At 41.4% G+C, this 27,262-nt stretch overlaps 1 protein-coding gene across 11 annotated transcripts in view; it reads left to right on the top strand.

Annotated features, from left to right (window-relative positions):
* The window catches only part of PROM1 (prominin 1), a 156,029-nt gene that overhangs the window by 69,551 nt on the left and 59,216 nt on the right, over nt 1–27,262 (top strand). For 6 of the 11 annotated variants that reach the window (XM_050789897.1, XM_050789902.1, XM_050789903.1 and 3 more), the window contains exons 3-4: nt 16,010–16,065; nt 21,509–21,714. In XM_050789897.1, coding sequence (XP_050645854.1) covers nt 16,010–16,065; nt 21,509–21,714 — 262 coding nt within the window. Of the gene's footprint in view, nt 1–16,009; nt 16,066–19,251; nt 19,279–21,508; nt 21,715–27,262 lie in introns of all 11 variants that reach the window. The other 5 variants (XM_050789895.1, XM_050789894.1, XM_050789900.1 and 2 more) reach the window with 1 other exon arrangement.

Genomic DNA, 27,262 nt, shown 5'->3' on the forward strand with positions numbered 1-27,262 from the left:
TCCCTTGAATCAGAATCACAACATGGGAGAAAGAAACTCTTAAACATTGTGGTTTTACTCCAAAACTGAGTCAAAAAGTTTTGAGCTTGATAAATGAGGAAAATTAGTTAACTGGTTAACTGGGAAGTAGAGTTTGGAAAAAGGAAAGTGATTGCAGAGAAAAACAGAAAGAGGTCCAATAACTTTTTTCATTTCAGACTTTTATTTTGAATAACCTCAAACCTTAAAAACATTGCCAGAGTAGTACAGGTGGACACCTGTTTATCCTCTACCTGGATTCATCAGTTGTTAATATTTTGCCACACCGTGAAATACTTCAGCATGCACTTCAGGTCATTTTCCTACATAACCACATGCAAATATGGCATGCAGAACATTTCGCATTATTATGACACTTTTGTCTCCTAAACAGTTCATATTTACATTTCTCAAATATTTACATTAATTTTTAAATAACTTTTATTCAAATTAAATATTTTGTCTGTAGTACTACATAAATGACATGTCCTCTCACTGTTATCACAGTAGGAGGCTCGTGATGTCAGTTTGTCCCATTGTTGGTGAAATTAACAATGTGGTTAAGGTAGTGTCTTTCAGATTTTTCCGTATACTATCCTGTTCTCCAACAATCGTTTGCCTAGAGCTTTTAGCATTCATATTATTGCCTTAAGAAATCATTTACTGCCAGGTCCGGTGGCTCACACCTGCAATCCCAGCACTTTGGGAGGCTGAAGTGGGCAGATCACTTGAGCCCAAGAGTTTGACACCAACCTCGGCAATATGGCAAAACCTCGTTTCTAGAAAAAAATACAAAAATTAGCCAGGCATGTTGGTGTTGTGCACCTGTAGTCCCAGCTGCTCGGGAAAGAGACTGAGGTGGGAGGACCACCTGAGCCCAGGGAGGTTGAGGCTGCAGCGAGCCAAGATCACACCACTGCAGTCCAGCCTGAGTGACCAAGTAAGACTCTGTCTCAAAAAATAAAAAATAAACCATTTACTATAGTGCTGTAATGTAGTGGTGTTCTGTTGCTTCTTTTCCATTTATTAGGGGGCATTCTGCTGTATCAGGAGCATTCTGATACCATGTTATAGGAATGGGGAAACCTGCTTATTTAATTATTTTCCAAGGACTTTATAGCGATTTTGTGGGTGGCCAGAACAGAGCTCGGGGCTGTCGATTCTGTGGGAGTGCAGTGCGTAAGGCTGGAAACGTGGAGTTGTAGAAACAGTCAGGGAGGAAAGGTTAGGTGCTTCCTCATTTGCCAAGGAAGCTTGATTTAGCCTGGCATTCTCAGTGGGGGTTCACGAGTGTTCAGGCTCAGCTATCACAACGCATTCCTTTTCGTCTCCACACTGGCTGCAGGGTTTCCAATCCCATAGCTCATAAACAGGCATAGATATAGATCCAACAGAGATGTTGGTTTGTTTTGTGTTTAAATTGAAAGAAGGTGGCCTTTGGGCATTTCATTCCCTTCCTTTTCATTTGGGGTTTTGTTTTCTGACATTATATAGAACTTTATGTAGGAGAGATTCAAAGCCAATAAGAAGATGTCATGTTTGTATTGGATTCTAGGAAGTTTCTTGGAGGGCCACCGAGTTCTTGTAAATCCCAGTCTCATTTGGAGTTTGTGACTCTGCTCTCAGCTGCGACGAATAATTGGAAGGACTCTGTTAAAATGCTGGGCTCATTAAACCAGGGTCAGAAACCCGTCCCGGTTTGCTCAGCTGGGAGAAAAACCATTCCGTGTCCAAAGACAGTTTGGGTCTTGACCACCTGACCAGGCAGCCACAATGACTCTGCTGTTGGGCACAAAGGGGAAGGGACTTTACAGTCTGAACTCACAAAGCACATCCTGATGAGGCCTTACATGTCCCACTCAACCTGTGGCCAAAACCCCACACTCAGCATCTTGGAGCGTGAAATCAACTGATTCTGTGCTCAGAGAGGGCTTGGCACACAATAGGTGCCTTCTTCACCTCACAAGATGATGGATATTTAGAGTGGTTAGAGAGTTCACAGCTGAGCATTTGTTCATGTTTCTCAGCACTCAAAAGGTTGTTAGTGATAATAATGGTATAGCATTTATAGAAGAGGAAATGAAGGCACAGAGTGTCTGAGCCACCTGCCCAAGGCCACAAAGCCATTAAATAGCAGGGCTGGAGTTCTTTGCCCTAACTGCTATGGTAATTGCCTGTCTTTCCTCATCTCCCATCCTGGCATTTTTATTTAAGCAGTGCCAGTTACTTGCAGTTCCTTCAACCTGTCATGTTGTCTCATGTCTGAATAACTTTGAATATGCATTTCCCTGTCCCTAGAGTTTTTTCCCTTCACTTAATCGTTGGATATTTCTACTCTTAAGACACAGCTCAAATATTATCTGCTCTAGTAAGTCTTTACTCCTCATAACTCTCCCAACTTAGCCAGCTGATGCTGAGCCTTATATTCCTGCATCTCCCCACACAGCACACCTACTTTATTTTGTTTACTGATCTGTCTTCCCAGTAGGCAGTGAGCCTATTAACAGCATGGATTGCATCTTTTCATCCTTGTATCCTTAGAACGCAGTACACACTCTGAAATGTATTTGTGCCTTTTAAGCATTTTTGGGAATATAGCCTGACCATGCCATTAAATATATGAAGGGATTTCAAAATGCTCATGGAAAATATGTATATGAAAAAAATTATGCATGGATTTCAAAAGTTCTTTGCATCAAAATAAACTTATATTAATTTCTTCTAAGATATCTGAATAGGTAGTAGTTTGATTCACTAAGAAGGACAAGACACCAATTTTAAAATAGCCTGGATTAGGCTGGGCATGGTGGCTCACACCTATAATCTCAGCACTTTGGGAGGCCAAGGTAGGGAGATCACTCGAGCCCAGGAGTTTGAGACCACCCTGGGCAACATGATGAAACCTCGTCTCTACAAAAAATACAAAAATTAGCCAGGTCTGGTGGCATGTGACTGTAGTCCCAGCTACTCAGGAGGCAGAGGCAGGAGAATCACCTGAGCCCAGGAGATCAAGGCTGCAGTGAGCCATGATCGTGCCACTGCACTCAGAACAGGCAACAGAGTGAGATCCTGTTTCAAAAAAAACAAAAACCAAACAAACACCCTGTATCAGTGCAACATGAATTCTAAAACTGAAGCAAGAACAAACATCCTTTTTTTGTTTGTTTGTTATTGTTGTTGTTTTTTATTTTGAGATAGAGTCTTGCTCTGTCACCCAGGTTGGAGTGCAGTGGCATGATCTCGGCTCACTGCAACCTCTGCCGCCTGGGTTCAAGGGATTCTTCTGCCTCAGCCTGCCGAGTAGCTGGGATTACAGGTGCCCACCACCGTACCCAGCTAATTTTTGTATTTTTAGTAGAGACGGGGTTTAACCATGTTGGCCAGGCTAGTCTCGAACTCCTGACCTCATGATCTGCCCACCTTGGCCTCCCAAAGTTCTGGGATTACAGGTGTGAACCACCATGCCCAGCCCAAACATCAAATTTATGGTGAAGCTTGGGTGGAAGAATAGTGAAATAATGGATGCTTTACACATAGTGTATGGGGACAATGTCTTAAAGAAATCACAGTTTGCAAATGGGTAACTCATTTTAAGAAGGAATGAGACAATGTTGAAGATGAAGCCTGCAGTGGCTGACCATCCACATCAATTTACAAGAAAAAAATTCATCTTGTTCGTGTCATATTAAATACAATAATAAACTCTATATACATATCTTTATATATAAATTTAAGGAGATCAGAGCCCTCTTATTCAGTACAATCATGACTGGTAGTTGCTAAGTTTCTTATGACAAATACTGCGTGCTGAAATACTGTAAAAATGGTTCTAGGTCACATATCCTACATAAGAATATGGTGAGATCTGATTTACAGGAACCAGCATTTTTAACTTTGTTTTGTCAAGAAGTGTGTATTTCTTATCTGTGGATGGGGGAAGAGGGAGATAGAGTACTAGATTAATAAAATTATTTTAAACATTTAATTTAATTAAAACAAATTTATGTGAGCTCAAACTATATATAAGGAAAACAATTTCCCCTTCACGCTGCTTCTAATCATACTGCCTGTCCTGGCGGAGCCATTGTCGACAGCTGAGCCTTTCTTCACATAGAACAAAATAGGGTTTGGCTGATTCACATTCTCACAGCAGTGTTTGTGATCTCACGTGGACCTCCATACAGACCAAAAAATGTGATTCAAATAAACTTCCTTTCCAAGGTCCTCCCAGTAAACCTTCCCCCAGGAACAGCAGGGACAAAGGCTGTAAATGGAATTATGCTTTCCAGGGATATCTTAGGGAAAGAAATGCCGTCGGAATTCACAAATAGTTTGGCAGTGGTCCTTTTCCCCCCGCTCTGTGGATTCGCCAGGGGCGGCAGCACAGGGCCCCGGCCCATGGCCCATCGCACCGTGGGGGAGCCCCCAGCCCAGCCACCCCATCATCAGGGTGGCTGCACCGCCATGGCCGGCATTCCAGGCTCCAGGAGACCTCTGGAGCGTCCCTTCACCCTGTGCAACCTGAGTACTCGCTTCCTCTAAAGGAACTGGAAATGATCATCTTCCCAGTGACAGGCTGGGCTGTACCACATGCTACATCTAGGTAAAGTAAAATCACAGGCCACACGTGGCTGTGAGCACATGGCTGCCAGGAGGCTAAACGGGCCAGACTGGTCCAGATGTTTTCACAGAAAGAGCTTCCTGGGCAGCATGTTTTCTGAGCTCCTGACTCCCAGAGTGAGTTCGTGCCATCATTAATTCTAGTAAAAGCCAACGTGTGTCAGTCCTGCAGGGAGAAGCCACTCCAGGCAGCGAAAGGAGGGGAACTGATATAGGAAAAAAGCACCCCAAAGGTGTTCAACTTGGGTGGCGGGCGACTGTAGTCCCAGCTACTCGGGAGACTGAGGCAGGAGAATGGCGAGAACCCGGGAGGCGGAGCTTGCAGGGAGCAGAGGTCGCGCCACTGCACTCCAGCCTGGGCGACAGAGGGAGACTCCGTCTCAAAAAAAATAAATAAATAAAATAATAAAATAAAATAAAATAAAGGGAGTTCTCCCTGTACTTTGTTATATACATGGAGGCAGCGGGGATACATTTGATACGTCTAATAAATACAACTTGGCTTCTAAAAGTCTGAAGCTTCAATCCTTTTATCGAAAACCAAACTGAATAGTTTAGTCATGTGGATGTGAGGATTTGAAGGGTTTAAATGAAAGTGCTCTGAGAAACTGAAAAGTACAGCCCTGTTGCAGCAGAAAATGGTTTTTCAATGCATATCACTCAGGTACTAAATTCAGACAGGCGCAGCTCAGCCACAGCATAAGGAAATAGGCTCAGTCAGGAAGTTTGGGGAACTCCAGGACCCGAGGCCATCGTGCTGTTTGGGTCCCCCCAGAATCCCTTCTTTGGTCTCAGTTTCACCCACACCAGCTACAGGAAAATGTGAGCTGAGGAGTGGACAGATTGTGTTCATTTCATTATGAATAATGGGCACATTTAACCAAATGGGGGTGCTGAAAGGTAGAGTTGATAAATATATTTTTCAGAGAAGCCACACTTAACTCTTCAAGTGACAAACTTTTTTAGCTCTAGTATTTTCCATGGAAATCTTTTCAAAAGGCATGTATTTGAATTCAGGCCTTTGAATTGAGTGTACACCAAATATAAATCAACTTTTTTTGGGGGGGGTGGTTAAGGATCCTCATTCAAGATCCTTGTCCTCAGAGACTATGTGTGGCCTCTTGCCCTTGTGCTCACTGGGCCCTGATTGCTACCCTTTGCTTGGTTGTCGGCAGTTGTCATTAATGATGGTTCCTCTACCTGCTCTGAAACAGAGCTGCTCAGAGATATTCTGCTCCCGCACCTATGAGATATAACCATCCAGCAGGAGCAATAGCTGACTGGGGTAGAATTAGGCCAGGCTATAGTAGATGATGATGTAAACAAACATTCATCTAGTGTTGCTGCTAAAAGTATTTTATAGATGTTGTTAACATCTACAACTAGTTTAACGAAACTAATTGTAATGAAACTAATTGTGATGAAACGAATTGAAACCTTTACATGAAAGGCAGTACCGGCCAAACACTGTAAGTACCGGCTGGGCATGGTGGCTCATACCTGTAATCTCAGCACTTTGGGAGGCCAAGGCAGGCAGATCACTTGAAGTCAGGAGTTCTAGACCAGCATGGCTAACATGGGAAAATCCCATCCCTATTGAAAATACAAAAATTAGCCAGCTGTGGTATGTGGCATGTACCTGTAATCCCAGTTATTTGGGAGGGTGAGGCAGGAGAATCACTTGAACCCAGGAGGCAGAGGTTGCAGTGAGCTGAGATTGCCCCACTGTACTCCAGCCTGGACAATAGAGACTGTCTCTCTCAAAAAGAGAAAGGCAGTACCCTTGATAAAGTGAGTGGGCCTCATCCAATCAGTTGAAAGGCCTTAAAAGCAAAAACTGAGGTTTCCTGAGGAGGAAGAAATTCTACCCCAAGACTGTAGCATCCACTCCTACCTGAGTTTACAGCCTGCCAGCCTGCTCTACAGATCTCAGACTTGCTAGCTCCCACAATTCCTTAGAATAAGTCTCTGAATAACTATATTACTGTCTCTTATTGGCTCTGTCTCTCTAGGGACCCATGACAGAGACAGGCAGTTATTCCCAATGTTTGGGAATGAGGGTGGGAAGGAGTACGTGGTTGGAGGAAGGCCTAGCCCTCTGCCTATTCTAGTCACTGAAGAATCAAATGAGCAAGGTCACCTGTATCTTGACGCAGAGTCTATGATGACTGAGTACTGTCTCTGAAGTACCCACTCTCTGCTCTATCTTGACACAGAGTCTGTGATGACTTAGTGTTGTCTCTGAAGTACCCACTCTCTGCAGTATCTTGACGCAGAGTCTATGATGACTGAGTACTGTCTCTGAAGTACCCACTCTCTGCTATATCTTGACGCAGAGTCTGTGATGACCGAGTACTGTCTCTGAAGTACCCACTCTCTGCTGTATCTTGATGCAGAGTCCATGATGACTGAGTACCGTCTCTGAAGTACCCACTCTCTGCTCTATCTTGACGCAGAGTCTGTGATAACCGAGTACCGTCTCTGAAGTACCCACTCTCTGCTATATCTTGACGCAGAGTCTATGATGACCGAGTGCTGTCTCTGAAGTACCCACTCCCTGCTGTATCTTGACGCAGAGTCTATGATGACTGAGTGCTGTCTCTGAAGTACCCACTCTCTGCTGTATCTTGACGCAGAGTCTATGATGACTGAGTACTGTCTCTGAAGTACCCACTCTCTGCTCTATCTTGACGCAGAGTCTGTGATGACTGAGTACCGTCTCTGAAGTACCCACTCTGTGTAGACAGTGTGACTCCGCGAGTCCATGGGGTCATTCTTGTCTCCTTCGAGCTTGTGATTTGGAGCTGAAGTGACTGGCTTTGCACCAGATGAGAGGCAAATGCATGTGTATTTGTATGTCTTAAGTTAAAATAAAATATCTAAGGCTTGTTTTCCTTCTTTTTCCTTTCCAGTCAACCTAACAGAACTGATTATATCTACTACGCTGATTCAATGTAGATTTAAACATTTTCACGCAATGAATTGGCTCTTTAAACATTGTTTTCCTTGATGAAAGGTAAATTGAGTCAAGCTATGCAAATAACTAGACATTTCTGGATTTGTTTAAAGTCATGAGGTATTTTCCTACCAAGAGAAGACAAATTTTTATTTTAGAAAATGGAATCAGGAAGTTCTAAAGCATAAAAACAACACCCAGCAGGCCTAGCCCAGTGAGGAGAGACAAGACTCAGAGGCAGCGTTACCTCTGTTAGTTACTTAAGATCCCTTCCATATGGGAGCCCTGGAGAAAGTGCTGGTGGCCACATATAAACCACATAAATGTTTATATTTTTACCAACTGGCTCTGCATCTTGAGTTAAATCTGCATTCTCCTCCAGAAAGGGCAACCTGGACCCGGAAGCTGGTGCTCCCAACTCATTTTACCAGCCATTTGTACTCATAACTCTTGGAGATGCTACTGAGATTTTAAGCCAGCTTAACCTTGACCCCTATCTGATGTACTATTCCCAGCATAATACTGTTACCTGAGAACATTTTCCTTAAGTATTTTGGCAGTAGAGGCTTGTTTGAATTGGTGGTTTAAATTGGTTATGAACATGTGTTTTATAGATTAGGACAATTCAGTTGGTAGGCTTACTGGATGTGTCTCAGGCCCAGGATGACTCTCCAAGCTTTGTAGACCATGGATGAGAAGCAGGCAGGAAGAGTGATTCATCGGAGTTATACTCCACTGTATTTGGTCGTGATTTTTATGAGCGCAAGTACCTTTTCATGCATTCTCTTTTATGAATACAGGAATTCATATCTTTGAAGATGTCTTAAAAATCTCAGTTTATGTGGGTGCTGGTCTGTAAGCTTCACTAAGTCTCTGCATGTGTCATGTGTATGTTTACTTTCTGCTGAAACCAAAAAGTTTTGTTTTGTTTTTTTCTCATTCTATGTTTAGTCAAAGCTGGCAGGATAGGCTACTGGTAGAGGAGGCATGTAGGTAGAAAATGTTGGGGGTCTTAATTCGGTAAGGTGTGTTTTATTAGGGTAAGTAACATCCTTTGCTAAGAGAAACAAGCCCAAATCTCAGTACAAAATGTTTGTGGTTCACTGCTCAGTCCAACATAGAGGCTACCGTGAGTTGGGTGGTGTGGTCTGGGGACTCCGGCTCGCTCCACCGAATGGTTTTGCCAGCCGCTTGGGCTTTGGAATTCTCCTCTGGATCCTCTGTATTTGGCTGAGAAAAGAATAAAGAGGGCAAACGTGCAGGGTCTTTTGGGAGGTTTCAGAGGCCAGGCCTGGAAGTGGTGTGCGTGTACGTCCATCCGTGTTTTGCTGGCCAGAACTCAAGTCCCCTGGTCCCTCTTAGCTGCAAAAGAGCTGGGGAATAGAGTCAGGCTGTGGGTCAGGGAGGAAGAGGCAACACACAGATGGCACAGGACACTTTCATTCTGCGCCAGTCGCCAAGGGCAGGCAGGGAAGAGTGGAGTGTTGAAGGCCGTGGGATCCCAGAGTGGAGGTGGGAGAGGCTAACATGTCTCTTAGCATCTGTAGTGCTCTGTATATTATATAGCAGGCACTGCACTGGACACTTTGTGTTCCCTATATTACATACCAGGCACTGCACTGGACACTTTTCTTGGGGCAAGATGCCTCTCAATCTTCCACAGCCTGTGTAATGCCAGCACATCCAGAGACTTACCACTTTTTGAACTGTGTAGATGTGTGTTTTTTCTGGGCTTGTCAGTTCTACTTGGTTTGAATTTGGTCTAGATGGGGGCAAGTTGTCAAATTTATTTGGAAGTGCCTCCAGAAAGTCTTTTGTGCCTGGAAGGGAACAATTATAGCTGCATTTTAATTAGTATTTAATTTACAAAAATGATGCATGTACAAACTTAGTTTCTGCAAGTCTCTAAATTGAACTTGAATATTATTTTATTCTGTGTCTTTTCAGAAAATATGAATAATCCCTTTCACTTTGATCAGTGTTGTTTTAATGTATGGGTTAACATATTAAATCCTTCTTAGCACAGAGCCACGTGTGACACCCCTGAACTATGTGTGTTTAAGATGGGGCTACCAAAGGCAAAAGAGGGACTGTGGTCTCTCTGCAGAGAGGCACTTAACACTATTTATGCTCTTAATTAATCACATTTCTAAGTAAACACAAGTGCCCAAGTAAGCTGACTTACAGATACTATCAGCAAAACCTTACCAAGAGCACTTAAGCTTGGCACAAGTCTGATAAATCTACTGCAAACAACAGGGGATTTTAAGTTCTCTATTCATTTTACAAGAGAACATTACAGGGGTGGAATTTCACTAGGCCCAGCTTGGGCCAGAATCTACATAAGTACTCAAAGAAGCCAGTTTGGGAACAGAAATATCTTAGTCAAAGATGAGTTTTGATTCACATAAAGAAGATGGATCTCTTATAATACATGGGTCCTGCACAAGGCACGTTTCTTATTTTAGCTTATGTCTGTGGCTTAGACATCTCAACACTCATAAATCGCACACATACGCACGCAGCCTGTTGGAGAAACTCCTGCTGCATGTGCTGTTGATGGAGCCCTGTTGAAGTGTAGTGAGAAGGTGCAAGAGAATCCCATAAAGCTAAGCATCCTGCCAGCGCTATCCCCTGACCTGGGGGGTGTGTGAGAGAGAGACAGAGAGAGAGACCCTGAGTTCCAGAACTCGTTTCTGCAGACTTGGCTGCTGGCTGCAGAAGGTCCATCCTGAAGTTCACAGGGCTGCTCACTCCCAGGCCACACACTCTGGAGAGGTTGGCAGTCAGAGAGCTACGGACAGAGCAATGGATGGAGAGGCGCAGAACCACGTCCCAGACAGCGTCATGGGGCAACCCATGTGCCCTCAAGAGCAGGCTGCCCTTATTTTCTGTACTTTCTGGGCTACAGTATGCATCCCTGCCACCTTCTCAGCACGTGCAGTCCAGAAAAATATCCATTCAAAGTGGAGCTCCCGTGATGCTGCCAGGGCTGATTCTCACGCGGGCCTTCAATTCTCAGTCTCTTGCCTTGTGCTTGGAGGACTGTGGCAGTGACTCCAGACCAACGTCCTTTCCACCAAGGGCCTGGGGAAGGGAGGTGTTAGTGAGCATTTTCCCCCCCAAAAAGCCAAGGCTTAGCTGCATGTGGTGTGCACGCCTGTGGTTCCAGCTACTCTGGAGGCTGAGGCCAGGAGTTGGAGAGTGCAATGAGCTATGATGGCGCCACTGCCCTCCAGCCTGGGTGACAGAATGAGATCCCATCTCTATGAAATAAACAAAACAAAAAACAAGAAACGCCAAGACTTGAGTCTGTTGAGTCTGTGTCTCACTGGCTGAAGATGGATGGATTGTCTATTGACTACTAAACCAAGTTAGTCTGTGTCTCACTGGCTGAAGCTGGATTGTCTGTTGACTTCTAAACCAAGTTATGGGGGTTGAGGGAATATGCTGCTTGTCTCAGACCAGAGGGTCTCACTCACACACTGTAGGTCTCACTCACACACTGTGGGTCTCACTCACACACTGTAGGTCTCACACACTGTGGGTCTCAGATCCCCTTTAACTCTTAAAAATTATTCAGGGCCCCAAAGAGATTTTGTTTATCAATATTGATCATATTTGAAGATAAAATGGAGAACACCTTAACATATATTTGTCAATTTATTTTAAAAGAAAGATAGTAAACCCTTTCCATAAATAACTTAATTTTGTTAAAAATAACTACGGTTTCCAAAAGCAAAAATCATGAGAAGAGTGGCATCAGTTTTTGCATTTCTGCAGATCTCTTGAACATCTGGCTTAGTGCAAGTCAGCTGGATTTTCATATCTGTATCTGAGCTGGTCCTGTTGAAGTACTGGGTGTTAGCGCGACTGATGTGTAGTGTGAAGGTCTGCTCTCACTGAGATACGTAGTTGTAAAACAGAGCCGTATTTTAGTATTCTCTTCAGATAATTGTGCATATTTTACTTTAATACCACACTAAAACTGTACAAGTGCTAGTTTGTAAAAGTTATTTGCAATATGGAATCTGGAACCACATGAATTAGTTTTTTATATTTTGATCTATTAACATCCACTGGTCTGTCTTCCACTGTATGTATTTATTTAAAAAAATTTAAATTTGTATAAATTTATGGGTACAAATGTAATTTTGTGATGTGGATAGAGCACATTGTCGTGAAGTCAGGGCTTTTAGAGTATCCGTCACCTGAATAACATACACTGTACCTATGAAGTAATTTTTTATCATCTGCCCTCCTCCCACCTCCCTGTCTTCCACTTTGAATGGATCTTTTTCCATGCAGGATTTTGTGACATGATGCATGAATCATCTGGAAAATATTCAGTCACCGAGTTTTGTACATCTCCTAAATGTGGACATATTTCATTTTATAGTATCAAAAATTCTTTAATATCCTTACTGATCACGTTAGAAAGGCATAAGTACTGGAATGCTGTCAAGCTCATGGTGGTGGATACACATTTTGCAAAATTCTAATTTTTGCTTGAAAGCTCTAATTTTATCATTGGCAACAAATCCCGTCAGTGGCTTCTTAAACTTGCAAACTCCACTTCTTTCATTTTAGAGAAAATGCTGGCCAGACACGGTGGCTCATGCCTGTAACCCCAGTGCTTTGGGAGGCCAAGGTGAGAGGATCGTTTGAGGCCAGGGGTTTAAGACTAGCCTGGGCAACATAGTGAGACCCCATCTCTACAAAAAAAAAAAAAATTGTCTGTGCATGGTGGCGTGCACTTGTAGTCTAGCTATGCTGAGGGGAGAGGGGAGGATAACTTGAGCCCAGGAGTTCAAGCCTGCAGTGAACCAGATTAAGGGCTGAGATTGGGTATATCCAAGTCTGAATAGTCACAATTTATCTCTCAGTCTTTCTTATTTAGTTTTATTTATTTTTTATTTTTTTGAAGCAGGGTCTCGCTCAGTCACCCAAGCTGGAGTGCAGTGGCATAACTGGCTTAGTTGAACTCCTGGGCTCAAATGATCCTCCTACCTCAGCCTCCCACTACAGGTGCATGCCCCCACACTTGGCTAATGTGGGGTCTCACTATGTTACCTAGTTGCCCAGGCTGGTCTCAAACTCCTCGGCTCGAGCAATCCTCTGTCCTTGGCCTCCCACAGTGCTAGGACTACAGGTGTGAGCCACCGCGCCTGGCCATCAACTTTTCTTCCAAGTAAAGATGGTGTTCCATGAAAACTGTGGCTCGTTGAGCTCACAACTTAAAACACTTGCACAAATGCTTTTTGCACGTTATCCTTGGATGTGCATGAAAGAGCTTTATGTGTAGTTACCATTTCTTTACACAGGATAATAAAAAGAGCTGTACTCACAGGTTGAAATTTAATAAAAATAATTTTTAATGCTTTATCAAGACCCTTCTTAAGTGTAACTGACTATTGAACATGAATGCCTAATGGGAAAGAATATAATGAGTATTAGCTGCAGTCTTGATTTGTGCCAAATCACCTGCATTCTTACCTACCACTGCCTTTGCACCCTAGTGCAAATGTCAACACAACAAAAAAAGCAATTAACATCTTGTGTTTTGACCTCATGGACACCCTGAACGTATCTTGGGGATTCCCATAGCCCATGTTTGGAGACCTGCTGGTTTAGACCCGTGAAGGTCTACCTTTGTGGTGCTGGGCTCACGGCTTCCCCAGTCCACGTGGCCTGAGAGGATGGAAGGAGCAGTTCCCCAAAAGAAATCCGAAGTTTTTCATTTTGTTTTTGTTTGTTTGCTTTGTTTTGTAAGGGAAAAAATAAAAGTGAATGGATATTGAATGGCCAAAACAATAGTCTTCCACACTGCACTTACCATAGATACTGTTCTATAACCTACATTCTCTAAATTCCTTCATATAATAATAGCAGGTATATACCATGTTCCCACTATGTGCCAGGCTTGGTGCTGTTTTATTTATAAATGTTTTCTCACTTCACCCTTAGTGGTCCTTTGAGAGTAGGGACATCTTATTTTGCAGATGAGGATGTTTGTAGCAGTTATTTACCTACAGACACTCAGTTAAGTGGTGGAGCTTGGATTCGCTTCTAACTCGTTTCTAGGTCAAGATCCCAAAATGCAACATATTATGCTGTGCAGCTAAATATATTTTGATAAATAGATGATTTCTCAGTTTCTATATCAATAGTAGACTATTTATTTATTTATTTTTATTATACTTTAAGTTCTAGGGTACTTGTGCACAACGTGCAGGTTTGTTACATATGTATACATGTGCCATGTTGGTGTGCTGCACCCATTAACTAGTCATTTACATTAGGTATATCTCCTAATGCTATCCCTCCCCTATCCTCCCTCCCCACAACAGGCCCCAGTGTGTGATGTTCCCCACCCTGTGTCCAAGTGTTCTCATTGTTCAATTCCCACCTATGAATGAGAACATGCGGTGTTTGGTTTTCTGTTCTTGCGATAGTTTGCTGAGAATGATGGTTTCCAGCTTCATCTATGTCCCTACAAAGGACATGAACTCATCCTTTTTTATGGTTGCATAGTATTCCATGGTGTATATGTGCCACATTTTCTTAATCCAGTCTGTCATTGTTGGATATTTGGGTTGGTTCCAAGTCTTTGCTCTTGTGAATAGTGCCGCAATAAACATACGTATGCACGTGTCTTTACAGCAGCATGATTTATAATCCTTTGGGTATATACCCAGTAATGGGATGGCTGGGTCAAATTATATTTCTAGCTCTAGATCCCTGAGGAATCGCCACACTGTCTTCCACAATGGTTGAACTAGTTTACAGCCCCAGAATCTACAAAGAACTCAAACAAATTTACAAGAAAAAAACAACCCCATCAAAAAGTGGGCAAAGGATATGAACAGACACTTCTCAAAAGAAGACATTTATGCAGCCAACAGACACATGACTCTTTCATTCAGTGAAATTTTAAACAGAAGCCTGATCTGTAAAACAGACCAAAGCAATGCTGACTGGTTGAAGGGGAGGTAACCTATATTGTCTGAAGGGGATTAGACAGCCTCAGTGTCCCTGTGGTCCTTGGGCAGCCCCCGAGGTACTGTGAAGAAACTATTGGGGTTCCCTGGGTGCATATCAGTTTGAAAATCTGTTCCTGCAGCATAATCTTTAAATATCGCCCATATCTCTGAGTTGTAGAGGAGAAAAGTTGTTTTGCAGAAAGCCTTTTGGGAAAGTGGCTTGCTTTGTTTTCCTGTATGTTAATCTGACTTTTGCATCATAAAAGGAGTCGATGTAGGGTTTCGTTTGCCCCCCCACCCCGCCCCTGCCCCACCCCTCCAGTAGTACATTTCAGGTGTGATGGATATAGTGATAGTAATGCAGAAGCTCCTTCCTGGGGTGAGAGACAGTGTACAGGGTGGCGGGAAGGCACCCGCACAGGAGGAGGAAGACCTGGGCCTTGGTCTGGCCTCCTCACGAATCACTATGTCACCCTCTCTGTCCGTGTCTCAGTTGTCTTATATCATTCTTAGATGGCGGCTCATGGTTAAGTGGTGGCTCTTAACCTTTTTTTGGTCCCAGGGCTATGTGAGAATTTGAAAATGCTCTAAATGAATATTTATGGAAAAGTTCAAGTTTGCATTGCATAGGTTTTTGTGTACTGCTTGGAGACAGGAAGAGAAGGATTTCCCATGTTAAGAACTCTTGAGTTGGGTTATTTTATTTTATTTTTTTAGATGGAGTCTGGAGTGCAGTGGTGCAATTTCGGCTCACTGCAACCTCCACCTCCTGAGTTCAAGTGATCCTCCCGCCTCAGCCTCCCAAGTAGCTGGGATTACAGGCATGCACCACCACACCTGGCTAATTTTTGTATTTTTAGTAGAGATGGAGTTTCACCATGTTGACCAGGCTGGTTTCGAACTCCTGGCCTCAGGTGATCCGCCTGCCTCTGAGTCCCAAAGTGGTGGGATTACAGGTGTGAGCCTCAGCGCCCTGCCGAGTTGGGTTAATTTTAAGATTCCTTTCATCCATTCCTTTGTAAAATATTAATATCAGGCAAATGTGGAATTATTGAAAAATAAATTTCATTTGTGTTTCCAGATAATTAAGAATTGGCAATTTCAGCATAATTTTTATAAATGATTATTAATAAGCTGTATGTGGTTTGCTGGTAAATATTAAAGTGTATTATGATAAATTACTAACTTAAAAATGACAACTCTCTAATTCTGTCCCTGACAAAATAATAAATCGGAAGTATTTGTCTTCTATTCTTGGCTTCTGGCTAGAGGTCATTAATTATTTAACTACATTAAGAAATAGGAATAAAATTATAAGAATAATAGAAACATAGTTATAATAATTTGTAAGCATATAAAGATCTTTTTCCAAATATGAATTTTATATTTTTACTGAAAAAATAATTTTGCTATTTTGTGGCTTTTTTTCCAGATACTTTGAGAAAAGTCATACAGAAGGCACGTGAGTCCAAAATTGATTATGATAAGGTAATTTTTCATTGGTGTATTTATTATTAAAAATATGAAGTATGAGAAAAATTTTGGCTGACTTGAAAGTAAATCTTTAAACAACCAGTTATTCAATCTGCAATTTTAGTAACCTTTTTTGACTAAGAACTTTCATGGAATATTGAACCACCTTACAAATCCCATTTGAACCATAGCAGACATTTCAAAAGTAGCATTTGAAGAAAGCCTTTCAAGTTGTATGTTATTTAAAAATTAAAAACTACGGCCGGGCGTGGTGGCTCACGCCTGTAATCCCAGCGCCTTGGTAGACCGAGGTGGGCAGATCATAAGGTCAGGAGTTTGAGACCAGCCTGGCCCATATGGTGAAACTCTGTCTCTACTAAAAATACAAAAATTAGCCGGGTGTGGTGGCACTCACCTGTAGTCCCAGGTACTCGGGGGGCTGAGGCAGGAGAATTGCTTGAACCCGGGAGGCAGAGGTTGCAGTGAGCCGAGATGGTGCCATTGTACTCCAGCCTGGGTGACAGAGTGAGACTCCGTCTCAAAAAATAATAATAAATGAATAAATAAAGTAAACAAAAACTAAAATTCCTTCAAAAAGCAATATTACACTACTTTTCTTTTAGCTGAGGGATGAGAACTCCCTCATTAAGTGGAATTGTTTGAAAATTCCTAGAGATGGTGACTATGTACTCTGTTATAAAACATCGTTTGTTGAAAAGTAGCTTTGCATTTATACAAGGTTTATGAATCTCTTGCTGTGTGAGTACATGGCTAGAATTGAAGGAAGGTGGAGATAAGGATGATAGCCTTTGGTCTCAAGAGGCTAGAAGACAGATAGCAGGGACCTTATCTAGTTAATATAACGAGGATCGTGCAAGGGCAGAGCCGGTGGGATGGGTGGGCGCTCTGCTCACATTCCAGGCTTCAGGAACCATGTGAGCAAAGAGGTCAAGGTATGAAAGAAGCAGGCCCCTGGCAAGAGGGAGAGAAAAAAAGGTAAGATGGGACCTGATCCTGGGAGGACCTTGAACGTCTCCCTGGAGTGAGTCCATAGTATTTTCAGAAAGTATCAAGGCTCCTTGCATTTTTCTGCTTATTACCCAAGGTGCTGCCAGTGCACTCGTCTGCAACTGCCTACCTAAACACACGAGTGGTCTTGATTCTGGTGTGTTATGAGTGTAGGTTGCCCATGAAGCAAACAGACAAAAGTGTGTAGCACTGAATATTCGATAATAAAAAATAGTTAAATGTGTTTGCCAGGTTCTCAGTCCTTCTCGGTAAGTAAAGCACTTTGTTCCTTCCTTTCCTGGTTTGAAGGTGGTTATCAGGCCAACCATAAGCAGATGTATAGGTGGATGTTTTTTACTGGCTTGCACAACAAATCTGAACGCTAGTGTTTCCGGCACGGGGGAGGGCAGTTCCCTCTTGCCCAGTGAATCATTACCTCAGATGGTTACAAATGGCCTCATCATATTTTTAATTTGCAAGAAAATTATACTCAAGAGAAAAATAAATGCAGAAGCTGAAGAGGAAAGCCTTATCCAGAGGCTGTTTACATTCAGCAAGGGAAGACTGTGTGGAAGATAAACTGAGCTGTTCCCAGGGCACACAGCCTTCCCCAGCACTGTGGAAAGCATTTTCATTCCTCAGTGCCACAGGCTTCATTTACATCTCCCAAACGTGATTGCCACGTTGGCCTGCATCTCTAGGGGGAAGAAAATGACTGTTGCTTTTATATTTATATTCAAAATTAGCATAATATGCTTAGCCAGCCTGAATGCCAACCGAGGAATGGGAGTAGGGGCAGTGCTTCAGTGGGATCTGGGACTTGGAGGACAAGGTCTTGAGACCCTTAGTTGGCCTTGAGGAACCTGCGAGCCTGAGCTGGAGCTGGGCTGCCACTGACCCTGGCAGTGTCTTTGTGCTTGACTTGGTATTAGATTTGGCACTCCCATAACCTTGGTTTATACACCTGGCTCTTGTTCTCTTTCCTTGCCTTTGCAAATGAATAAAAACTCTGGGTGAGGGTGCAGTGGAGAGAAGATGCAGAACTGAACCCACATGAATGAGCTGAATCCTACTCTGGATGTGGAACTGGACCACGCTTTCTACCATTATCCAAAGAAAGGGGTTTAGTGAAGCACAGGCACCAAAGGAGCCAGGCCACATCTGGAGGAGGGTTTTCTGGCTAGATTTAGTCTGATAAAGGCTGGGTGTGTTGGGTTGGTTCCCCCTGAAGCAGACCCTAAGCCAATGACTCCAGGGCAAGTCATTTGTTTGGAAGCCTCAGGGAACACAGATTCCTTGTCTCACCCATATCTTCTGACTCATGTGCTCTAGCAGAGGAGCCCAGGAGTCAGTGTTTTTCTTTAACACACACTGTGAGGTGCATCTTTATGTCTGGTGAGCTTGGGAGCTTGTGCCCTGGTTGGTAACAAGCCTGCGCACCCTCTCTCCAAGAAAGGGAGCCTGGGATCATTTAAAATGCCCCATGTGACCCCAGAGGCAGCTATATCTGAACTGCCCCCCAGTCCCCATGTTTTGGATGCCTCATTTAAAAGTGATTCCCATCACAAATGTTGTTCCCTCAGATCTGCCAGCTGAGGCAATAGTTTCTAAACCTTTAGATTTCCTGGACCAGAATATTTCAAAAAAGTGATCTAGAAAATGACATAGAGCCACCTAATTTTATTTGGCCACAAAAGGACATTTAAAATCAAACATTGAGATGTTTGGAATAAAAATGGTGGGAATCCGTTGATCGCTTTAAGCACAGGAATAGCACCATCAGATTTTTAGTTTAGAAAAGGGCACTTGGGAAGATGCTGCCATTGGTTACGGAGTTCTCAGATCTGATTCTCTATTTTATGAAGATCACATGGTTAGTGTGTTAAGCATTTATAACTTCCCCTCTAATTCTCCTTTTCATAACCGATTAGTATACGGATTAAGAACCTTTTGGGAAATCCAAATGTAAATGCAAATGTGAATTTCAGAACTCAAAGTAACTTAAACCACTGTTTCTTGAATTCACACTCAAGTTTTATATTCCTTTCTCGTACTTATCCTTCTATCACCCAATTTCCTCCTTGTGGGATATGAGCGTTCTTGGTTATGGTTGATCACTCATAACTTTTTCTGTCTGTTTTCTTGATGCATGCTGCCTCTGCCAAAATTCCTCACCTGCGTTGACTTCTACAGCCAGAAACTCTAATCTTAGGTCTCAAGGTAAAGTCCTTGTCTGCTATTTCAAGTTGCTCTTTGAAAGCCTTTCTGTTCTTCACTGTCATCCTCGCTGTGAAAATGTTTAAATGATCCATTTCAGTTATGTTTTTACCATCACTTTTAACCTTCTCTTTTAAGCAAGATATCTCTGTAATATTTAGATGTTGATCTTCAACATAATCAACAAAGCACTGGAAGATCTTGGTGTATCAAAAAACAGTGTAAATAGTGACAGGCCTTCATCTAGTCAGCCTAGACGTGAACTCTTGAAATACCCTGTCTTGTTCCTGATACTGCCTGATGTTTAGTCAGTAACAATAGAAAGGCTGTGTATCAAATGTACAATTTGTATTTAAAGCTAAAATTAGTGCATTTAAAACATTTCAATATATCTTGTCTCCTGGGTTTGGGTTCAGTGTCTCCTGGAATTCAGAAAGAATTTACGTTTCTTTAAAATAGTAAACAATTTAGAATATTTGCTGAGAAATGATGGAAAAATACGTAAGTAAGAGTTTGGAAGGTCTGGGCTGGTTTCTTAACTGGCAAGTGATGTTGGTCCTCGAGGAAGGGTTAAGTCAGCTAATAATGCCTCTTCGTGGACACGGGATGGGGGTTAACTTAAGCGTGAGCACGTACTTGATGAACGCAGCAAAATCCAGCCACTTTCTTTTTTTTTTTTTTTTTTTTTTTTTTTTAGCAATTTAATCTTAATATGGAAGTAGGTAATATTCAAGTGCCAGATGCACCAGATTTACTAGTCTTGAGCATTTGCTCATAGCATTAACTACCATTTGTTGAATATCTACTGTGTGCTGGGCACTTGGCTAGTTGTTTTCACATTCAGTGGTTCAGTTATTTGTCCCTCACAATATGTTTATGAGGTTAATGCTAATGTGATACCATCCAGTTTAGGGACCTGGAAGCCCCCCGCTGGGATGTAAAGCAGGTCGCTCCTCCAAGACATCACATTTGCTCCCAGGAGCAAGACGTTGTGTTTTATTTTCCTTTGCTCAGCTTGGCTTAAGAATTCGCAGCTGTCTAGATTGTCCATTTAGTTGCAAACTGCCAACTTGCAATTTTCTGCCATTCTTTAGAAGTGTAAGCAGCTACATGCATGAATTGGAATGATATCAAGTTTCATCATCTAGTTGCATTAATTTTCGTTTATCCCAGAATAAAGTCAGCAGTGATTATGAAAAGAGGTTTAGGTCACATGATTGTATCTGGAAATTGTGCTGTTCCTAGGAACTCAGGAACTGTCTGAGACACAGACTGCCGAGGTCGGTCCTTCACTGTGGATCTGACTCCTGGGCATGGCATGAGAAGCACCTTACATGTCTACTCAGTACCTGGTCCTTTGTCACATTATTTCTAATCACGCATTATCTCTAATTTTCACAATGACTTGACAAGGTACGTATTATTATTTCCAGTGTGTTAGTGGAGAAACTCACTGACTGGCCTGTGTTTAACGTGCCTGACTTAGAGTCTGAGCCTTTTTTTCTAGATTAAGATACATTCCAGATTCTTGTGTAACTGTTTGCCGGCCAATCCAAAGTGCTTTGAGTCTTTCACTTCTATTTGTGCAGTTTTCCTGGTGTAAAGCACCTTATATGTAGATTATTTGTTATGCAAGTACTCCTGCCAAGATTTATTGATCCATTTAAAAACAAACAAAATACCTTTGGGGTTAAAATTAAACCGTTTGCAGCTCAAACTAGCATTTCGTTATCTTCCTAGGGGTTGAAGGACATCTTCCAGTAACCACTTGGCCCTATATTCGATAACTCAATTTTCTGCTTCCTCTGTTTCAAAAAGGAGCTTCAAAATGGAATATATATATATATATATATTCAGATTCAACTAATGATGGCAGATACATTAAAAAAACAAAACATGGTCAGGCGCGGTGGCTTACACCTGTAATCCCAGCACTTTGGGAGGCCGAGGCAGGTGGATTGCTTGAGGACAGGAGTTCAAGGTCAGCCTGGACAACATGGTGAAACCCTGTCTCTACGGTACTTGGGAGGCTGAGGCCTGAGAATCGCTTGAACCCAGGAGGCGGAGGTTGCAGTGAGCTGAGATCACACCACTGCATTCCAGCCTGGGCAACAGAGCGAGACCCTGTCTCAAAAAAAAAAAAAAAAAAAAAAAAAGAACTTTGTACACCGTGGAATGTTCTACTTATTATTTCGTGTTACAATATGTGCTGTTTCTTTTGTTTGAATTGCAGATTATCTACTATGAAGCAGGGATTATTCTATGCTCTGTCCTGGGACTGCTGTTTATTATTCTGATGCCTCTGGTGGGGTATTTCTTTTGTATGTGTCGTTGCTGTAACAAATGTGGTGGAGAAATGCACCAGCGACAGAAGGAAAATGGACTCTTCCTGAGGAAGTGCTTTGCAATCTCCCTCTTGGTGATTTGTATAATAATAAGGCAAGTAGAATCTTGGACAACAACTGATTGTGTTTTAGGTTGATGAAGAGTGTCTCATATTTTAATGGTTAAACCATGAGTTTAAAACTAAACAAAAGAGCAACAATGAAAAAAAATCCCACAAAACAGAAAAAGGAGAGCACAAGTGCTTGTCTAGAGTGATTCGAAAGGATCTCATTAGCACCAGACATTAGCGTTGTAATGAAGCTGCCCCAACTGAGCTGATGAGCCAGCGTTTTGGTATTTTTTTCCTTTTGAAGGTATCCTGAGAAATCTTGGACTGCAGAAAGGATTTACTTTCCAGCACAGCAGACTCCTCTTAATTAGCTCTTTGCAGACAGGCAGCATGTAGAAAGGAGAGATGGATCTGCAAGTTGATTTGCTAGTTGAGTCCAAAGGAATCGTGATGGACAGATGCAGTCCCTGAATTTGGAAATTTGAGAATATTGTAGAATGCAATTGACTTTCTAATAATAAACCCATTTTTCTTATATGTGCTGTTCATCCGCTACCCTCTCTTGAAGTCTGGAACACACTTCATGATTTAGGGTGTTTCTGCTGCAGCTTCTGCTGCTTTCAAAAGTTTTCCAGTTGACTGGCAGATCAGAAATACATTGCTTTTAAGATGACGTTTTTTCGAGTCCAAATTAGACTGCTCATCTGAAGAATGTGCACCACAACACATTCTTGGTTATTGTTCCGCATTTCCTCATTCATTCCACCACTGTTTCATGAAGCAACCGAAATAAATGTGCCTATGACGTGAAGGCACAGCAAGGGTTGGCCAACAGCCTTCTCTTTGTCGTTTCTCCAGACACCACATGTGCTCAGTAGCCGTAAGATTTTTTTCAAGTTTTACTAAGGAAGTAATATTCAGGAATTTTAGCTGAAAACAGTCAGTCCTATGAGTTGGAGTTCCAGCTGCAAACCCAAGAAGGAAAGTCTTTAAGTGCGGCCACCAGCAGGGGTCTGATAAGATGTGTGGCTTAGGGTGGCCACTCATTGAAATGCAGTGTACCCATTGGAGAGGACTGGGCAGCTCCGGATTTGTTGATACCAAACAGTCACCATGACTGATGAAGTGAAAAAAACAGGTTGCAGACCATGTGTAGAACATGGTAACTATGTTAAAAAAAAGAAAAGAAAAAAAACATGAGGAAGGAGACACAAGCACTTGGTCATATTTGTACAGGGTGGATGGGATGTGAAAGGGTTGACAAGCAACTGGCAACAGTGGTTGCCTCTGGGAAGGAAATTGAGGGTTGTGGAGGGGAAGGAAGGAAAGTCATTTCTTGCTGTAGCTGGGTTTTTGTCTCTTTTGATTATGTACCAGGTTCAGGTATTACCCTATTGAATTAACTTAACTAAAACTTGAACAATGACAAAAAAAAGTATTCACAACAGACAAAGGCCAATGCATTACCACTTACTCCAGGGCAGTGATTATTTAAGCAAAGACATACTTTTGCTGATAATAGTGGGATAATCGACCGACCTTAACTATATATATGTGTGTAAACAGGATCCAAGTGAATGTGTTAGCTGACTTCATGCACTGTTGGTTAGCCTGAGAGTTACTTGTTTTTTCTCCATGACGTTGGGGTGTGGGCATCTCTGTCTGTCAATCTCTCTCTCTCTCTCTCTCTCTCTCTCTCTCTCTCTTTCTTTTCTTCTCTTTTCTATTTTCTGTCTCTCCTTGCCTCTCTGTATTTTTCTGTCACTGTCTGTCTCCTTCTCTGTGTCTCCAAAAATCATTTGATCCTTACTGGTTTTTTTTATATTTGATCTTGAGAGGCAGTTTGGGATCAGGTCAGTAGTGATCATTGCAGATGTGCCTGTCTGTCTCTCCTTTATATTTGATATGCTCTAAGGAATGCACAGACTCCTAGTTGTTGGGGTAGTTACCTCCTTTTCAGCTACCAGAAGAATCTCAGTTACAGCCCTGAAACCTGTCAAACCCACCAGGGATCCCTGTGTGTTTCCCGTAAGCCTGAAACTTACATGCCGCATTTGTCTGGACACTTGCACAGCGATGTTTACCCACTCCATACACCCTGGACCTCAAAGATGAGATTCAGATGTGAAAGCGTCATCTGAAAATATTGCCCTTCGGGCTTCTTGTTAGAGTGATTACTTACTTAACAAGTTAATAATTTTCACTTGATGTCAATACATAGCCATAATTTCAGGAAAATTCTTGATTGAATGTAGTTATTTATTTACCTGAATTAAATGTTTACATGTGTAATAATGGGTTTCCAATATTTTGAGTTTCTTTCCTTTTTTGAGACAGAGTCTCGCTGCGTCATCCAAGCTGGAGTGCAGTGGCGCTATCACGGCTCACTCCAACCTCTGTCTCCTGGGTTCAAGTGATTCTTGTGCCTCAGCCTTCTGAGTAGCCAGGATTTTACAAGCATGCACCACCAGGCCTGGCAAATTTTTGTATTTTCAGTAGAGATGGGGTTTCACCATGTTGGCCAGGCTGGTCTCAAACTCCTGGCCTCAAGTGATCTGCCTGCCTAGACCTCCCAAAGTGCTAAGATTACAGGCGTGAGCCACCGCGCCTAGCCACTACATTGGGTTTCTTTTTTAAAATTGAACTTTCATTTGCATTACATATAATTATGTGTTATGCATGTTATAGTTCACTCTCAGCTGACTTCGTTATTTACATTATGTTGAAAATGCCAAAATATATCAACAGTAAAGCTACAAAGTAAAAAATAAACTTGGCTTCCATTTATGTATAAAATGAAAGCTACCATTTTGTTAATTCTTCAGAATTCAGACCTATCAAATCAATATATGTTTTTTTCTAAGTATATTTTAATTTAGAAAATTCTTTTAAAAAAATGCATGCTGTGATTCTATACCCTCCTACACACTCAGTTAAAACCATTTTTTCCCACCCAAGTAAAACATTAATGTGAAAATTGTAATTTCAGATTTCAATATAATTAAACCAAAATTGATCAACTGTTTGAGACTGTGACAAAACTAAAACTAATTTGATTTCACGTAGCACATTGAATTTATATATAAATTATAAATAGGCTTAAATGAGAATAGTATGTGAATTTTTTTTCTCACTTTAAATTCTGATGAGAATTTAAGCTTCTTTGCCTTGAACTTTTTGATTTACGGTAACTATTTTGATGGCTTCCTTTTGAAACCCCCACTGGTTTGCAAATACCTTAAACATGAGTTGCATAATACCTACATATTGTTTGCAAGTAATCCAAGCTAGCCAGGAGGATTAAAGACCTGGGGAAAGTTAAGATTCCTACATTATGAGCAGCTAGACAGGAGAAGAAAGAATGTCCACAAAATCAGAAGATTAGATAAAAATAAGAAGGAAAAGAATGTCAACAAAATTGGAAGGCAGAAAGGGAAAGAAAGTTCAATTATGTACCCTAGAACTTAAAGTATAATAAAAAAAAAAAGGGGGGGGGGGAAGAAAGGAAGTGGAGGAAAAGATAGGAGAGTGGACTCTCTCTTGTTTAATGCAGGGCCTCTAGCTGACATTGACTTCAGTGGAGATTGGACACTACTGAGAAATAATCTTTGCATATGATTTTAAAAAAATTCTTTCAGAAACCCAGAGCAGTCCACCTGCCTTTTATTGGACTCTGTAATTTTTGTGGCTCAAAATGTTACAATTAAACGCAGTTAGTTTTCAAGTTAGTTTTGAGCATCCTTTTTTATTTTAAAAAATGTAAATCTTTTCTTTAGGGAGTGAAGGGAAGACATAGGTGTTAAGGAGAAAGATTCCCTAGCAGATGTGCAATCTACGTGGGCATGTTCTTTCTCTGAGCGTTCCCAGAGGCAGCTGCGGAATGTGAGAATTCTGTAGACACTGACATATGTTTATGCAGTCTGTCTGACCATCAGCACAAGATCGAATTTCCACCTCTCACTGCAGACTGTTAAGCAGATGTGTCTTACTCCAGAAACAGCCAAGTTTCTTCTCCTTTCTGTCTCTTTGCTTGTCACCACTGCATTTCTCATAAAGGTTATGGAAGAAAAAAAACAACCATGGCTTGACTTCCTCTGTATGTTTTTAAGTTTCTGAGTATGATAAGCCAACTTTGCTAAGAATTCCCATGGTGAATTGAATTCCAGTCATTTTCAGGAAGCTGGCTATTTTCAAAGTTCATTTTATACTGGGATGTGATTGCCAATTCCTGACTGGGAGGCTACAAGGTTGTAGAAAAGAGATTGAGCTAGATATAGCAGTCCTGAAAATCGTGAAACTTTCTTCATGTGAATGACCTCTGGTTACTTACAGTTTAAATGTAATTTTTTTTTTTTTTAATAAGAGATCAGTTATAGACTGAAAGCATTTATTTGGCTTTCTTTGGCTAATTTTATTAAATCAGTAGAAATTGGTAGGAACAATAAAGTTACAAGTTTCAAAGTAAAGGTTTAAAAGTAAGGTTTAGCCTTACTCTATAAAAAGCTTATTTACTTGTAAGTGTATATGTGAGAAAATGAGTTTTTCCATAATAAAATATAGAAGATGTAAGGCTATAAAAATTAAAATTCCTATCTTCTGCTAAAAATTCCAAGAAATTTTATTGTACTGCTTAAAAGCATATGTTTTTGGTTGTTTAAAGGCATTTATGTCAAATGCCAGAGAACTGATATTCACTGAAATATTATTTCCTTTTTGTGTTAGGTAAACGTCTCTTAGTATCCTTATATTCTAATAATCGATTGCTGGTTGTTCAAATAAAAATACTTATTCACATACCTTTTTTTGCTCAAAAAATACATTGAACAACAGGAAGTGTCTAAATCAATACCTCAAAGCATAATTTCTTTATTCTCTATTTGTGTTTGAACAGAAGGTTTAAATTTGAGATTGCAAATGGAGACCATCAGTTGGTCTGCATAGTATTTAAAATTTTTTTTGTTAGTTGCTGATATTTAAAAATTGGGAGATCTCACATCAGAATCCAGATATCCAGATTTTTGTGGAAAATGGGAAGATATGGTAATATTTATCTGCCATCATGGTGGCGCTTTTGGCACTTACAGATTAGCTGCTCTTCCAGCCCATTTTTGATCTCCCAGCTTCCAGGACCCCATGCTACCCAATTTTTCCTTAATGCTTTCTGCCTGCTTACATAGGCATTAGAACTTAAATACAAAATTTACTTTGTGCATTAGTTTGAAAATCAGCCTTGAAAATCACTAACTTCTACTCTATAATTATGCTTAGTACAGTTTTTTTTTCTTTTTCTCTTTATTAATGGGGTCTTGCTATATTGCCCATGCTGGACTTGGAACTCCTGGGCTCAAGTGATTATCCCATCTCAGTGTCCCAAGTAGCTAGGGCTACAGGCATGTGCCACCATGCCCAGCTTAGTACGGCTTTTTACAAAAATTCTCAGTGCTTTAATTTTAATTAGATCTATTATTGATTAGTAGAAATGTAGGTCTAAAATACGTAGCATTGAAATCCAGTGTTGTATTGAAATGTTGTATTGCAATTCGTTTCATTGACTGATGATCTTGTGAGTAAGGACATTTATTCAATAAAGGC

This window comes from Macaca thibetana, chromosome 5 (genome assembly GCF_024542745.1).
Source record: "Macaca thibetana thibetana isolate TM-01 chromosome 5, ASM2454274v1, whole genome shotgun sequence".
NCBI lineage: Eukaryota > Metazoa > Chordata > Mammalia > Primates > Cercopithecidae > Macaca > Macaca thibetana.